General features: G+C 37.4%; 1 protein-coding gene across 5 annotated transcripts in view; it reads right to left on the bottom strand.

Moving 5' to 3' along the window:
- The window catches only part of Boll (boule RNA binding protein), a 116,691-nt gene that overhangs the window by 26,446 nt on the left and 76,597 nt on the right, over positions 1-13,648 (bottom strand). For 2 of the 5 annotated variants that reach the window (XR_013109531.1, XR_013109532.1), the window contains exon 11: positions 4,486-4,621. The exons of 2 other annotated variants lie outside the window; for them this stretch is intronic. Coding sequence is in view for 1 of the 3 variants with exons in the window: in XM_076931899.1 (XP_076788014.1) it covers positions 4,598-4,621 (24 nt within the window). In the remaining 2 variants the exon portion in view is untranslated. Of the gene's footprint in view, positions 1-2,837; positions 4,622-13,648 lie in introns of those variants that run through there. One more of the 5 variants, XM_076931899.1, reaches the window with a different exon arrangement.

Raw genomic sequence — 13,648 nt, 5'->3', positions numbered from 1 at the left:
TTACACAATGGAGTATTACTCAGCTATGAAAAACAATGAATTCATGAAATTCTTAGGTAAATGGATGGAACTAGAGGTAACCCAATCACAAAAGAACACATGTGGTATGCACTCACTGATAATTGGATATTTTCCCCAAAGCTCGTAATATCTAAGATACAACTCACACACCACATGAAGCTCATGAAGAAGACCAAAGTATAGGTGCTTTGGTCTTTTTTAGGAGGAGTAACAAAATACTCAAGGGAGCAAATATGGAGACAAAATGTGGAACAGAAACTGAAGGAGGGGCCGTCCAGAGACTGCTCCACCTGGGTATCCATCCCATGTTCAGTCACCAAAGGCAGATGCTGATGTGGATGCCAGGAAGTGCATGATGACAGGAGCCTGATACAGCTGTCTCCTTAGAGGTTTGCCAGAGTCTGACATATACAGAGGCAGATGCTCACAGCTAACCATTGAACTGATCATGGAGTTTTCAATGGAGGAGCTAGAGAGAAGACTGAAGGAGCTGAAGGGGTTTGTGGCCCCATGGGGAGAGCAACAATACCAACCAATCAGAGCTCCCAGGGTCTAAACCACCAGCCTGGGAACACATAGGGAGGGACCTATGGCTTCAGTTCTATATGTAGAGGAGGACAGCCTTGTTGGGCATAGGTGGGAGAGGAAGTCCTTGGTCCTGTGAAGGCTGGATGGCCCATTGTGGGAGAATTTGAGAGCAGGGAGGTGGGAGTGGGTGGGTGGGTCAGGGGAAGGAAGAGGAGGGGGATGGGATAGGGGATTTCTGGATAGGGGAAAATGGGGAAAGGGGATTACATCTGAAATGTAAATAAAATATCCAATAAAAAATTACAAAACAGGAAACCAAACAAAACAACAAGAAAAAAAGAAAATCATTGTCATATATTGTTAAATAATGAAATTGTGCCTTTTGCTTATGAAGAAATACACTTTTTTTTTTTTTTTTTTTTTTTTGGTTTTTCGAGACAGGGTTTCTCTGTGTAGCCCTGGCTGTCCTGGAAATCACTCTGTAGACCAGGCTGGCCTTGAACTGAGAAATCTGCCTGCCTCTGTCTCCCAAGTGCTGGGATTAAAGGCATGTGCCACCACTGCCCGGTGAAGAAATACATTATTATATGAGTAAATGACCACTAAATTAATGAGAAGTTTGCAAATTACATGTTTTAAAAATAAATATGTAAATATGTAATCACTCATTAGTGAGTGATGTCTTACATAAAATGTCTAATTATACTGTCTATTACTATGCATTTTTAGTTAAAGAAGTCAAGTTTGGCATTTTATTAATTTTCTCATTGTTTGTCACAATGTCTAAAAGTAATAAAACTGGAAACCATAATCTATTATTTCATTATTTGGAAATTTATGTCTACTGTTAGATCTGCAGAACCTAGACAAACAACCATAGGAAAAAACTAGTAGAAAACAAAATTATGTCATACAGAAACAAAACTTGACAATATAAAGTAAGTAATCTTGAGTAGCATTTGATTGTTGAGAGAAATAAGCAGAATGTATAAGGTAGAAAATTTGTGCAATACATACAAGCGGAGTCAAAAAAACACATTGCAGGTGCAACAAGTAGAAGTTACTGCAGATAGTAATCAGAAAATGGCATTTAGCATGGAAAGATGAAAGCTGACAGCATACCTTTAGGAATGTATGTACATTGATGAAAATACAGAAGTGAAATAGACAGAACCAACATTATTATTATTTTTAATTTGGTTTTATTTTTGAGATAGGGTCTCATATAGCTCTGGCTGGCCTGAAACTCTCAAAGTAGACCAGGCTGGCCTTGAACTCAAGAGATTCACCTTTCTCTACATCCTGAGTGTTGAGATTAAAGGAATATATTACTATGCCTACAATATAAGCATCACTGATATCCATCCTTCATGGAAAATCTTTCACTTTGCCTCTGGTATGTGGCATATGTTGTATGTGTGTCAGTGTGTAGTCATATGCACATGAGTGTGGGTGCATGCATCTGTGTGTGGAGGCCAAACTCAGGTGGCATGTACCTTGTTTTTTGAGGAAGGATTTCTAACATGACTTGGTAATTGCTGGGTTAGGCTGCACTGACTGCCCAATAACCCCCAGGGAGCTATTTTTCCTCTCCAGCACTGAGACTACAGGTGTGAGTTATAATGCCTAGCCTCTTTACACTGCTCTGGGAATTGAACTCAGTCCTGATTTCATGGCAGTCTCCTAACTGAGACTCTTTCCAGCCTTCATTTGCCTTATGTCTAGGGAGATTCAAGAATAAATTTTAGTCAAAAGTATAGGTCTAGAAGTATCAATGTAACACTGAAATATGGTAAGTTGAATTTGCTGCTTCTTGATTGTTCTTTCCAGGCCTTTGATTCTGAATTTTAATATTACCCAAGTATGTTTTGGAAAATATGCAAAGAATTTTTGTGTGTGACTTCATTCCAGTCTGAAGAAATCACCTAATCAAGATAGAAGTTAATGTTTTAAATTCTGAATATTCATTTCTATTTTTAAATGTATCTGAGATTTTGGCAAAACAAGATGCAAAGTCATGTTGACTGTATGCATTAATTTTATAGTTTCAATTTCATCTTAGCATAGTGAATTTCAGATGTCTTCTTCAGATTGTTTTTCAAATGGCACTAAATAAGTAAAAACTTTCTTTAAAATTTATTGAAGGTATAATAAACATAGAAATAAATTAATGGGCTTCACTTATGTAAGGAGGGTTTCTGTCCTCTCATTCTGTTTTTGGAGGCAGTATGTTTATTTGGCTTACCAAGCTAAGCCAAGAAGAAAGACAAATGATTCAACCCATAACTCAATTGTCAGTAAATCCAAAGTTTTTATTAATTTCTTAAAATAAAGCTAACTTCAAGACTGTATACATGTATAAATTTTATGTGTGTATATATGATGTATATGAACACACACATATATGTTTGTATGTATGTATGCATACTAGGTATGAATTATTATTGAAATTCTTTGTTCAATATAATACATCATTAATTTTTATTAACAGTCCAGGATTTGTTTAGCATCATGTTTAACACTTTAAAAACCAAACAGTAACCTTTTTTGTTCTCCAGGATCATGCTATTAAAAAAGATTTCTAACATCACTGGTTAATAATTTTTCTAAATTACAGAACAAAGTATTTTTTTTTGACATTTCATTATGGGACTTACTAGTCTATTACATTTTAAAACTGAGAATAATTAGTGCATGAGATATTCGTATGCCAGTATATAGACATGGGGTCCTATCACTCTCAGGAAACCATTTGACTGACATACTTATTATGGTTTCAGAAGAAAAAAGCCTATTTGACTCATGGGAAAACGTCTGGGATCTGGTCCTGTTTTTCCTGTTGCTGCTGGGTATGGAATGCATGTGGGCTGGGATAGGACAGGGAAGAATTATTAGGGTCATGTCACTATTTAGACCTTTCTCTTTCTGTTCTAAAGTTAACAAGCCAGTGAAGGAACTTCTAATAAATACAAAAAGAGATATTTCTTATCCTCCTACAGAAATTTTCCTGATTAGAAATCTATGACTTGTCCTCCATCTTTTGAACAATTAATCTCTTCTACCATTTTCCAAGTTTATAATGTGAGTTGGCCCTGGAACTAGAATCTACAGTTGTCCTTTGGTATAAGAAATAATTTTGCATTTAATGAAAATAATTGTCTTACTAAATTAATCATATGTAATTGTATAGATTGGTAAAAGTGAGAAAAGGAAGAGAGCATTCTAAGAGAACTGATACACTGGAAAAGTATATGATAATGTCAGAAGTGAGCCCCTCTTTTATAAAAATTCCTTGAGGTATATCAACATTATATAAACTTTGATTATCAAATAGATGATGTATGAGGTTATATTTTATATGAAATATTAGAAAAATTCATATAGTTTAATTAATAAGATGAAAAAGCAAGAATACTGATCATGTTGGTAGTATTTCCAATATTTGGAAGATGTTATCACAAAGTATCAAATACTATTTAAATTCAGAAAACCATGCAGAAACAACAGTAAATGAGTAGCAGTAACAAGAAAAATTCAACAAAGCATAGTAAGTGGTAATACAGCAAAGCAAATTGACAAAATGAAACCATTAAGGCTAGTACATTCTATAAGTTATGGAAGAATTAAAATTCTATTAGACATGACTCTTATCCAAAATGTTTAAATATCAAAGATAGAAAACAAAATGTCTAAAATTCTGAGATTAAAAGAAGTAACATCAAGTAAAGAAAATGAAAGACACCTCAGTATTCCTGATAGTTATTTTTTTATGGACTGGATAAAACATCTAGGAAGTGTTACTGCAAATTAAACTAACACATGTAAAGTCAAATGCCACATCTACCTAATTAAAATTTGTAAAACAGCAGTAAAAGAAAATGTCAAATTCAGACAGCTTATCACGGAATAAATAGGTATGGTGAGGTATTAACTAACCCTAAGTTTCACAACGGGCAGCTTCTAGCCGGTTCCTTGAAGCTGGATCTTGGTCACACAAGGATCAATGGACAAGAAATCAGTTGAGCTGGACTAGAGCTGCCCAATTGTCTTAATAATGAATGCTCCACACTGTCTGTTAAGTAAAGAGAAAATACAGATCAGGAAGACTGAAGTGAAAAAAGATTAAGACTAGATGAGTGCAGAACATAATCAACAGTTACTAAAGACTTGCAGAATGTGGTACTCATGAAATCAGTTTGCTACAGAGTGAGAAGCTAGCAATTAGCAGACATTCAGAATCCAGCCCTTGCTTGCCCCGTGCTTTCCAAGAACTTAACAATCTACATTGCATACTCTCTCGGCTACTGTCATGGGTAGGCCAGCATGATTACACGTGAGCTACAACAGTAACTTCTAGTAGATGGATTTAAAAATGTGTGTGTGTGTTTAAAGTGTAGGAGTGTCTGGCAGAAGGCTATCTAGAAGATTAACAACAACAACAACAACAGAAAGCATCCTTTGAGCTGGCACTGATAGGATAGGCATGTGGGTATTTATCAGTAAGAGCCAGAGGACTTCCATGTACCAGGACTGTTGCTGCTGTGCTGCTAACATTAATTGGGTGCCTGCTTGGACACCCAGCCCAAGAAAGTCTTTAAATGACTTCTGTCTCAGCAGGTTACTGATGAATTCTACTAAGACCAGAATTAAGGCAACAACAGTGTCTTTCTAAGCTAACAAATAACAAAAACGACTAGTTAGGCCACTAGAAACAACTTAGTTGCTACTACCATTTTCACACCATGGGCCTTGGCTAACTCCTTGTTTGGAAACCAAAGCTGACTATTTCCCAGAGGTTGCAATCTCTACAGCAGCATTGTCCCATAAAATTGTCTTTGTTAATGGAAATGCTCCGTATCTACACAGTAAGACACAGCAGCTATTAGTTATGCAAGAATACTTAGCACTTGGAAAGTGGCTAGATGCAACTTAGAAATTATATTTTTAATTTGATTTAATTTAAAACTTATCTGTTTTTCTAAAACCAAACTTTATAGATGCGTACTACCAGCTCATTCAATATTGCTAAATGTTACTTAGTATTATGCACTGTGACATCGGTGTTAGGTGATAAGTATTTGCTAGATGAATGGTATCTCTTGTGATAAAATACTTCTATCCACACCTAGTTAACTACTTAGAGCTTATTAACTGTACCACCTACATGCTATGAATCTCCTAAGGGATTTGATGTATATCAGATTTCTTGGTTAAAGACTCAAGTGTATCTAGAGAGAACAGGAAGCAGTGCTACATAGCTTTAGTATACCCTTAATACATATAATTTTGGTTAGCAAACATTGGAAAGCTAAAAAATAGTTAACAGTCAAGACTTTGGTGAGAATGCTGGTAAAAGTTAATGAAAGTGACAAAAGGGAATATATTATTTTAATTAATGAATTAACCAATTACTTTTAGATTGAGTCTTATTATATAGTCCAAATAGGCTTGAATTTGCAGTGCTCCAACCCCAGTGTCCCTAGTGATTGGCATTACAGGCATGCAAACCATACCTAGCTACAAAGGGCAAGGGGCTTGAGTACAGCTTGGTGATACAGCACATACCTAACCTGTATGAGGCTCGAGGTTCAATCTTAAGTACTGCCAAAATCCACAATGAAACAAAAATCTAAATAAACTAAATTTGACTTACAGAATTAAGAGCATGGAAGCTGAAGGTGGAGAAATATTGAAGAAATAGATAATAACCTTAATACACAATAATTGAGCTTTAAAAATGATTTTGGGGCAGCAGAGAGAGAAATGAGTTTATTATTCCTATTAAGTTACAGAGGTATAAAAAATGGTGTAAAAATATATAAAGTAGACTATATAGCATTAAGGGGTCAGAAAACGATTGGATTTATTTTGATCTTTGAGAATTTGATGGACAAGTTAACATGTAAATGATGATGATTTTGAAAAATAAAGTATTAGAAATTTTGTATTCATGATTTTCAGTTTGAGGAAGCTGTGACTACCATCCAAGTGGTAATGTTTTAGAATTAAGCAGGAAGAGAATGAAAGCATCAACATCATATTAAACTATGATTAAGATATAAATGAGGGACATCCAGGGGATGATGGTGGACCAGAAGCTGTCTTTCTTTAATATGGCAAGGGAGAATACTCAGGATAGCACACAATAGACCATTCCACAGGGAGAGAGAATATCAGAGACCACGAAGAGACAGGCAAATGTCTTGAAATACAGAAACTCTGAGGGAACAAAAGGAAAATGGCACATGTATTTGTGGCAGGGACACGGAAGCATCACCTGAAAGCTAAAACTGGTGCTTTGGTGAATGCAGATTAGCAGTCTTATCCATAAGATGAGCCACAGTTCTTGAAAACCTCAAAGCTAGTAGAGGATTCTGGGGGACAGTAATTCCTCTAAAACTAGTCAGTAGTGGTGGAGAGGTGTTGTTTCTTCATGCCCCAGAAGAGGCACTATCTTCAGAAGAAACCATTTGTTAAGATAAAGCTTCCTTGGAGGCCAGAGAAGAAGGAACAATTTTTCAGAAAGCCTAGAGTCAATCTGCCACAGCTCATGGGTAAGAAATGGCTGCTGGCTGGCCTCATGGTTTAGCATTGTCTGTGGCCCTGACAACCTTGTTGTATTTCAAGATAACCACAACAGAAATTAATATCCTTGAGCCAGCAGGTGGCTAGAACAGAGGCAAGCCTTGAAATTTTTTACTTCTGGTTTGAGGCTTCCAAAGCCCATGTCTGTGGACCTTCCAAACAATCTTCTCTCTCCACAGGATGTTCAACAGTGACAGGGATCAGAAACTACTGAAAGGCCCTCCAGTAACATGCCTCAGTACTTTACCCACTTCTTCCACTCCCCAAACACTCAAGAAACCTACTGTGCCTAGGCTTTAGCTGTGCCATCACATAGCAGCTAGAGTCTTTGGAGTGACTGAGAATCTGCCCAGCCCACAGCCTGAGAAGTTAAAGGTGGTCACAAGTGAGTCCTGGCAGGCAAAGGTTAACAATTGGCAACAATTTCAGCAATGGTCTCTCAAACACTTCAGTTACAGCAGCAGCCCAAACAGGACAAACAGAAAAACCCCCAACTTCAACTGACTAAAACTCTTTCAGCTGGCAGAATCCAATATTAGAGAACTTCCAGAAAAAAGCTGCTCCAGTTTTTGTTTTTCCTAATATTATTTTATTGCTTTTTAAATTTTCTTTTGTCCCTGTACTACTGTATCCTTTATTATTATTTTTAAAATACTGTATATTGAAGCCTTTTTAAAAATTTGACCTAAATGTACTTTTTACTTCTAGGTTTTACTTCTATTTCTCTCTTTTTACTTCAGTTTTAAAATAAAGTAGAACACTTTCACGAATCCTTAAGTATACTGTGAAGCACAGTTCACCATTATGCCCACTGTACCCAATCATAATTTGGTTTTAATGTGGGCAAACTGTCACTTGATTCCTTTGAGTGTAATACTTATTTTTTTCATTGTGTATATTCGTTGTACATGGTACTGTGTTACATGAAGACATTTCCACACAAGAGTATATAATGCACATTGAGCAAGTCCACATTTTTACTATTGATTGGTTCCTGTTCCAGACATTTTCACACCTTATATACATAGATGACTATGTGGCTGTAAAATCTAGAAACCATGAGTAAGAGCAAACATATAATATTTCTGAGACTGGCTTAATCAGCTCACCATGATTATCTCCAGCTGCATCCTATTTCCTGCAAACCACAGAACTGTTCATTATGGCTGAAAAGTTTCATTGTGTGTATGTATGTGCCTGCTCATGTGCATATGTATACATTTTTCCACTCATTATTTTAGGTTGGTTCCATAACTTAGCTCCTGGGAACAGTACTGACTAAGCCTTAGAGTACAAATACCTCTGAGACATGTTGACCTGGAACCTTTTGGGTAAATTCATAGGAGTGGTATAGCTGAGTTATATTTAAACTCTTTTTAGCCGGGCGGTGGTGGCGCACGCCTTTAATCCCAGCACTTGGGAGGCAGAGGCAGGCGGATTTCTGAGTTCGAGGCCAGCCTGGTCTACAGAGTGAGTTCCAGGACAGCCAGGGCTACACAGAGAAACCCTGTCTCGAAAAACCAACCAACCAAACAAACAAAAAACCCAACTCTTTTTAAAAAGGCAGCTTGGACCATTCCCTATGTTTATATAGGTTTCTCTGTGTGATCAGTATTTTTTCATCTTAGTCTCTAACATTTTTTTGTCTTCTGATTCTTTAGCCTAGAATTCCTTTCTTTTTCCTCTTTCCCTGACTACTTCTTTTATTCATTCAGTTATCATTTATTTTAAAAAGTTTAAGTTATAAAATACTTTATGTATTGTGTGTGTACATGACTGTGTATATGAATGAAAGCATATATACATGTGCCACAGCCTATGTGCAGAGGTTAGAGCACAACTTCATGTGAGTTCCCTCCTTCTAGTGTGGGGTCTTGGGATCAAACTCAAGTGCTCTTATCCAACAAGCCATCTCAGTATTATTTCTTATCCACCAAGCCCTCAGTTACTGTTTCTACCTTTACTTTATGTAACTGTTAACATCTAACTCTGTATTTTTGCCGTTTTCTATTCTTTGGTCATTTGGTAGACTAGTTGGTTTTAATTATTTTACTTTCATGATTCTTAAAACGTTTCTCTGTCTGATGCTACAGAGATGGCTCAGTGGTTAGGAGCACTGAATCTCTTTCCAGAGGACCTGAATTTAATTCCCAGCACACACATGGTAGCTCACAACTGTCGGTAACTCCATGATATGACACCCTCACACAGACATACAGACAGGCAATCATCAATGCACATAAAATGAATTATTAAGAAGCGTTCTCTGTCTGTTTGAAAAAGAACACCTTTTATTTATTCTTTGGCTATTTCATCCATGTATACAATGTATCCTGCTCATATCTAAAATCTCCTTCCAATCCTTCTGATACCCCCAAACATGTCACTCTCTTACCTTTGTGTCCTCCCTTTTGATAATGCACTGGGTCTGATTATGCCAGTGAAAATATTGACTGATCATTTTGGCTTGAGCTTACTCTTACTCATGTAGGCATAAGTGCAGAGAGCTCAAGAGTGCAATGACCACTTCGTGTCCAGAAGACGGCATTTCCCAGCAGCCTTCTTCATCCATCTCTTATACTTTTTCTGTCCTCTTCTTCTGATGCTCCTGAGCATTGGCACATTGATATAGATGTCCCATTTAGGGCTGAGCATTCTGATCACTTATACATCTCTGCATTAAGTTCTGCTCATGGCACAAAAAAGCTTTTGGGACAAAGCTGACAATACCACTCTTGCAAGGCTCACTGTGAGCCATTTTCACTGTTCTTTTTTCACCCAGCCTCAGGGAAGAAGCTTCTAGTATAGTTACTTGCCCTAGTGGCTTTAACCAATTTAAAGTAATTTAGTTATTTGGAAACATGGTGTTTCCTAGTGTGTTAGTTTATTTTCCCCTTTCTTAGTGGTATTGGGGTTGAGGACTACTTACTAAAAAGACTCCCAAATAAAATCAGAAGATATGTATCTATTCTTATTAGCTGCACAAACCATAACACAAAAATATAAGAAATAAAAAATACAACATGATTCCAAAAGGTTGAAATTAATTAAAGAATTACCAGATCCAAAGACACTGAACTAGGAAAAACACGACAGAATTCAAATGTTTACTTGTAAAACTCATCAGTGACTTCAAAAAGGATATAAGCAAGCAGGAGACTGAAGTAAGGAAATCAACTCAGGATCTAGAGAAGAAAGTCAGTAACATAGATAAAGAAGGAAATGGAGATTTGAAAAAAACTCAAACAAATACTAGAAATGGAAAACACAATGGAAAACATCACCAACAGATTACACCAAACATAAAAAATACTACCAGCTGGATTCATTCGAAGATACAACATTCAGACATAAATAAAAAAGTTAAAGAGGAGAATGACCACAACTTTCAATAGCTCTAGTAAATGACCAAGAGATCAAAAGCTAAGAATCCACAGGGTAGAAGGACCTTTGACAAAACTAAAGGCACAGAAACTTAGTAACTGTATTATGAGAAAAATCGCCTAAATCTATGGAAATAAATGAACACTCAACAACCCCCAAGGGTCACAACTGCCACCTCCACCACCACCTCTCCATGCCACATTAGAGTCAAGATACCAAAAATACAAAACAAAGGAGTATTAAAATTCATGAGAAAAATGCCAACATACATAGAAAAATGCCTCAGAATAATGTAGAATTCAATAAAAACTCCAAAAGCCACAAAGCGTGGAATGATAGATTTCAAGACCTGAAAGTGAATAACTACCAAGACTGATGAATCCACTTACCCTTTAAAACCAGTGAAAAAAATATACATATCAAGAGAGTACACATTAGTGACCATTAAAGAAGACAATTAAAAGAATCCTACGCACAAAGGAAAAAAACCCTCAATTATGAGAGAAGAACAAAGAATGTATTTCATGAGATGAATAAATGAACAAAGTAAACCTGAGGGAAAACAATCATATCTAACTGTAAGTTAGTGCTCCCCTACTACTAACAGAGAAGAAAGAGCAGTCATTGAACCAAACAGGAAAACAAGCACCAAATTACAGAAATCTGAAAACCTTCCTAAATAGTAATCATAATTGTAAATGGTGTTAACTTTCCAATACAAAGACACAAAACTAGGGTGAGAGTATGCCTCAGTGGGTAAAATGCTTACTGAACAAGCATGAAGACACGAGTTTAGATCTATAGAACCTATGTAAAAATGCCAGGCATTATAGCATATACCTGTAATCTCAGTGCTAAGAAAGCAGAGAAAAAAGACTCCTGGGGCAGGGGTGGGTGTTGATGGCCAACCAGCCTAATTGTGAACCATAAATGGTAAGCCACAGGTCCTAGTGATAGATCTGTCTCAAAAAATAAGGTGGACCTTAGTAAGAAACCTGAGACTGTCTTCTGTGGCCTCTGTATCAATATACACATAAACATATAAACACATATATTATGACATGGAATAGCTTTTTGGATGAAAAATATTGTATTATAAACAAAGCACTGTGTTGGCCATAAGAGGCCATCAGAACTCCTAGAACAAGTTACAGACAGTTGTAAGTTATCCTGTGGGTGCTGGGAATCTATCTCCTGTCCTTTGGAAGAGAAGCCAGTGTTCTTAACTGCTATGCAATCTCTCCAGCCCCTACCTCTTATTTTTTATTTCAACTAAAAAATAAATATAAAATAATTCAAAATTATACATAAAAGTTGGAAGACTGATCTAGGAAAACAACTAGAGAACTGTGTTAGTAGCTCATGAAAGTACTAAAAATATGGAAAGATACAACTGAACTCAAGGAAAAAGAGCCATAAATTAGGATTAGTCAAATTATAAAAAAGGATTGAAGTAAGGGTTCAAAGAATTTAAGGGTTCTTTGGAAATTCAGTTGTGTTGGATGGTGTTTGCTGAGGCCAACACATGAATGTTTCACTGAAGTGGACACAGGTGAAAGGCTAAGGCAGACTTGTGAAGGAATGTTTTGCTGAAGTAGACTCAGGTGAGAGGATGTTCTGTTAAACCAAGCACATGAAAGGACACGTGATGAAGGATTCTTTGCTAATGACACGCATGTATTGGTCTGCCTTACACTGCATAGTTGAGCTGCATTTGTTGGGACTCCATAAAGAGAAATGCACTTCCACAGACTCAGGCCGATTGTTAGAGTGATGTCAACTGAGACAGACACACATGCTGAGGCAAGACCAGTGGAGGACACGTGATGTTTGGAGGGAGTATGAAAAAGACTCAATGGACAGTGATGGGGGCTGGGTTAGGCTTGCTGTGTAACATTTGTGGGTTTTGAATCTTCATCTTCAATGATCTTTGCTTCATTGAGAGAGGCACAGCTGAGAACTGTTGGCCTTGGTCCCTCCTGCTGATTCATGTTTGCTATCCCAACTCTACTAAACTGGACTGCTGGTATATCCATGAAGCATTTGTAAGTGGCTTGAGCTGCCACTGCTGACCTGTGAATTGAACTGATTTCCTGACAATATAGATGGAAGTTGCTCCAAAGAACAATTCTTCAGTCCTTTCTCTAACTCTTCCATTGCAGACCCCATGCTCAGTCCAATGGTTGGCTGTGAGCATCTGCTTCTGGATTTGTCAGGCTCTGATAGAGTCTCTTAGGAGATAGCTATATCAGGCTCCTGTCAGCATGCACTTCTTGGCATCCACAATAGTGTCTGGGTTTGGTGACTGCATATGGGATGGATGCCCAGGTGTGGCAGTCTCTGGATGGCCTTTTAACAACCCACGGGAACAACAATATCAACCAACTAGACCCCTCAGAGCTCCTAGGGACTGAGCCACCAACCAAGGAGTACACATGGAAGGACCCATTGATCCAGCTGCATATGTAGCAGAGGATGGCCTTGTCAGGCATCAATAGGAGAAGACGCCCTTGTTCTCATGAAGGCTCCATGCCATACGGGAATGCCAGGGTGGGGAGGCAAGAGTAGGTGGGTGGGTGGGGAACACCCTCATGGAGACAAGGAGGAAGGGGGATGGAATGGGAGTTTCTGGGGGGGGGGAAGGTAAAGGGGATAACATTTGAAATGTAAATAAAGAAAATATCCAATTAAAAAAAAAGTACTTGAAAAATAACATTTCTAATTAGGTCCACTCCTCCCCACCCTGTATCCTTTCTTTCCCACTACTTCTGGTGGATGGTGAGCTAAAAGGGAGGTTAAAGTATTGAAGAACCATCATTAAAAGTAGACTTTGAAAAAATTAAAATTATACAGAATACTTGACAGAACTGAAATGAAAGAACATAGGAAAAGAATTAGTAGAAGACCTTTAGGGTTTGGCTAACAAATCACTAAGTCTTGGCTAGACATCTTTTAAATAATCTAAGGTCACCCAGGAGACAAGCTGCTGAGAATTCATCCAGATGAGGTTAATCTCTGGACTCTGGATTAGGCTAACAAAGGTGTGTGCTAGTTAGTTTTTTGACACAAACGTAGACCATCTGGGAAGAGGGAATCTTAATTGAGAAAATGCTTTCATCAGACTGAACTG

Source organism: Arvicanthis niloticus, chromosome 3, assembly GCF_011762505.2.
Source record: "Arvicanthis niloticus isolate mArvNil1 chromosome 3, mArvNil1.pat.X, whole genome shotgun sequence".
NCBI classification, from domain to species: Eukaryota; Metazoa; Chordata; class Mammalia; order Rodentia; family Muridae; genus Arvicanthis; species Arvicanthis niloticus.
Note: the sequence above shows the minus strand (reverse complement) of the source record. Positions and strands in the feature narration are given on the sequence as shown.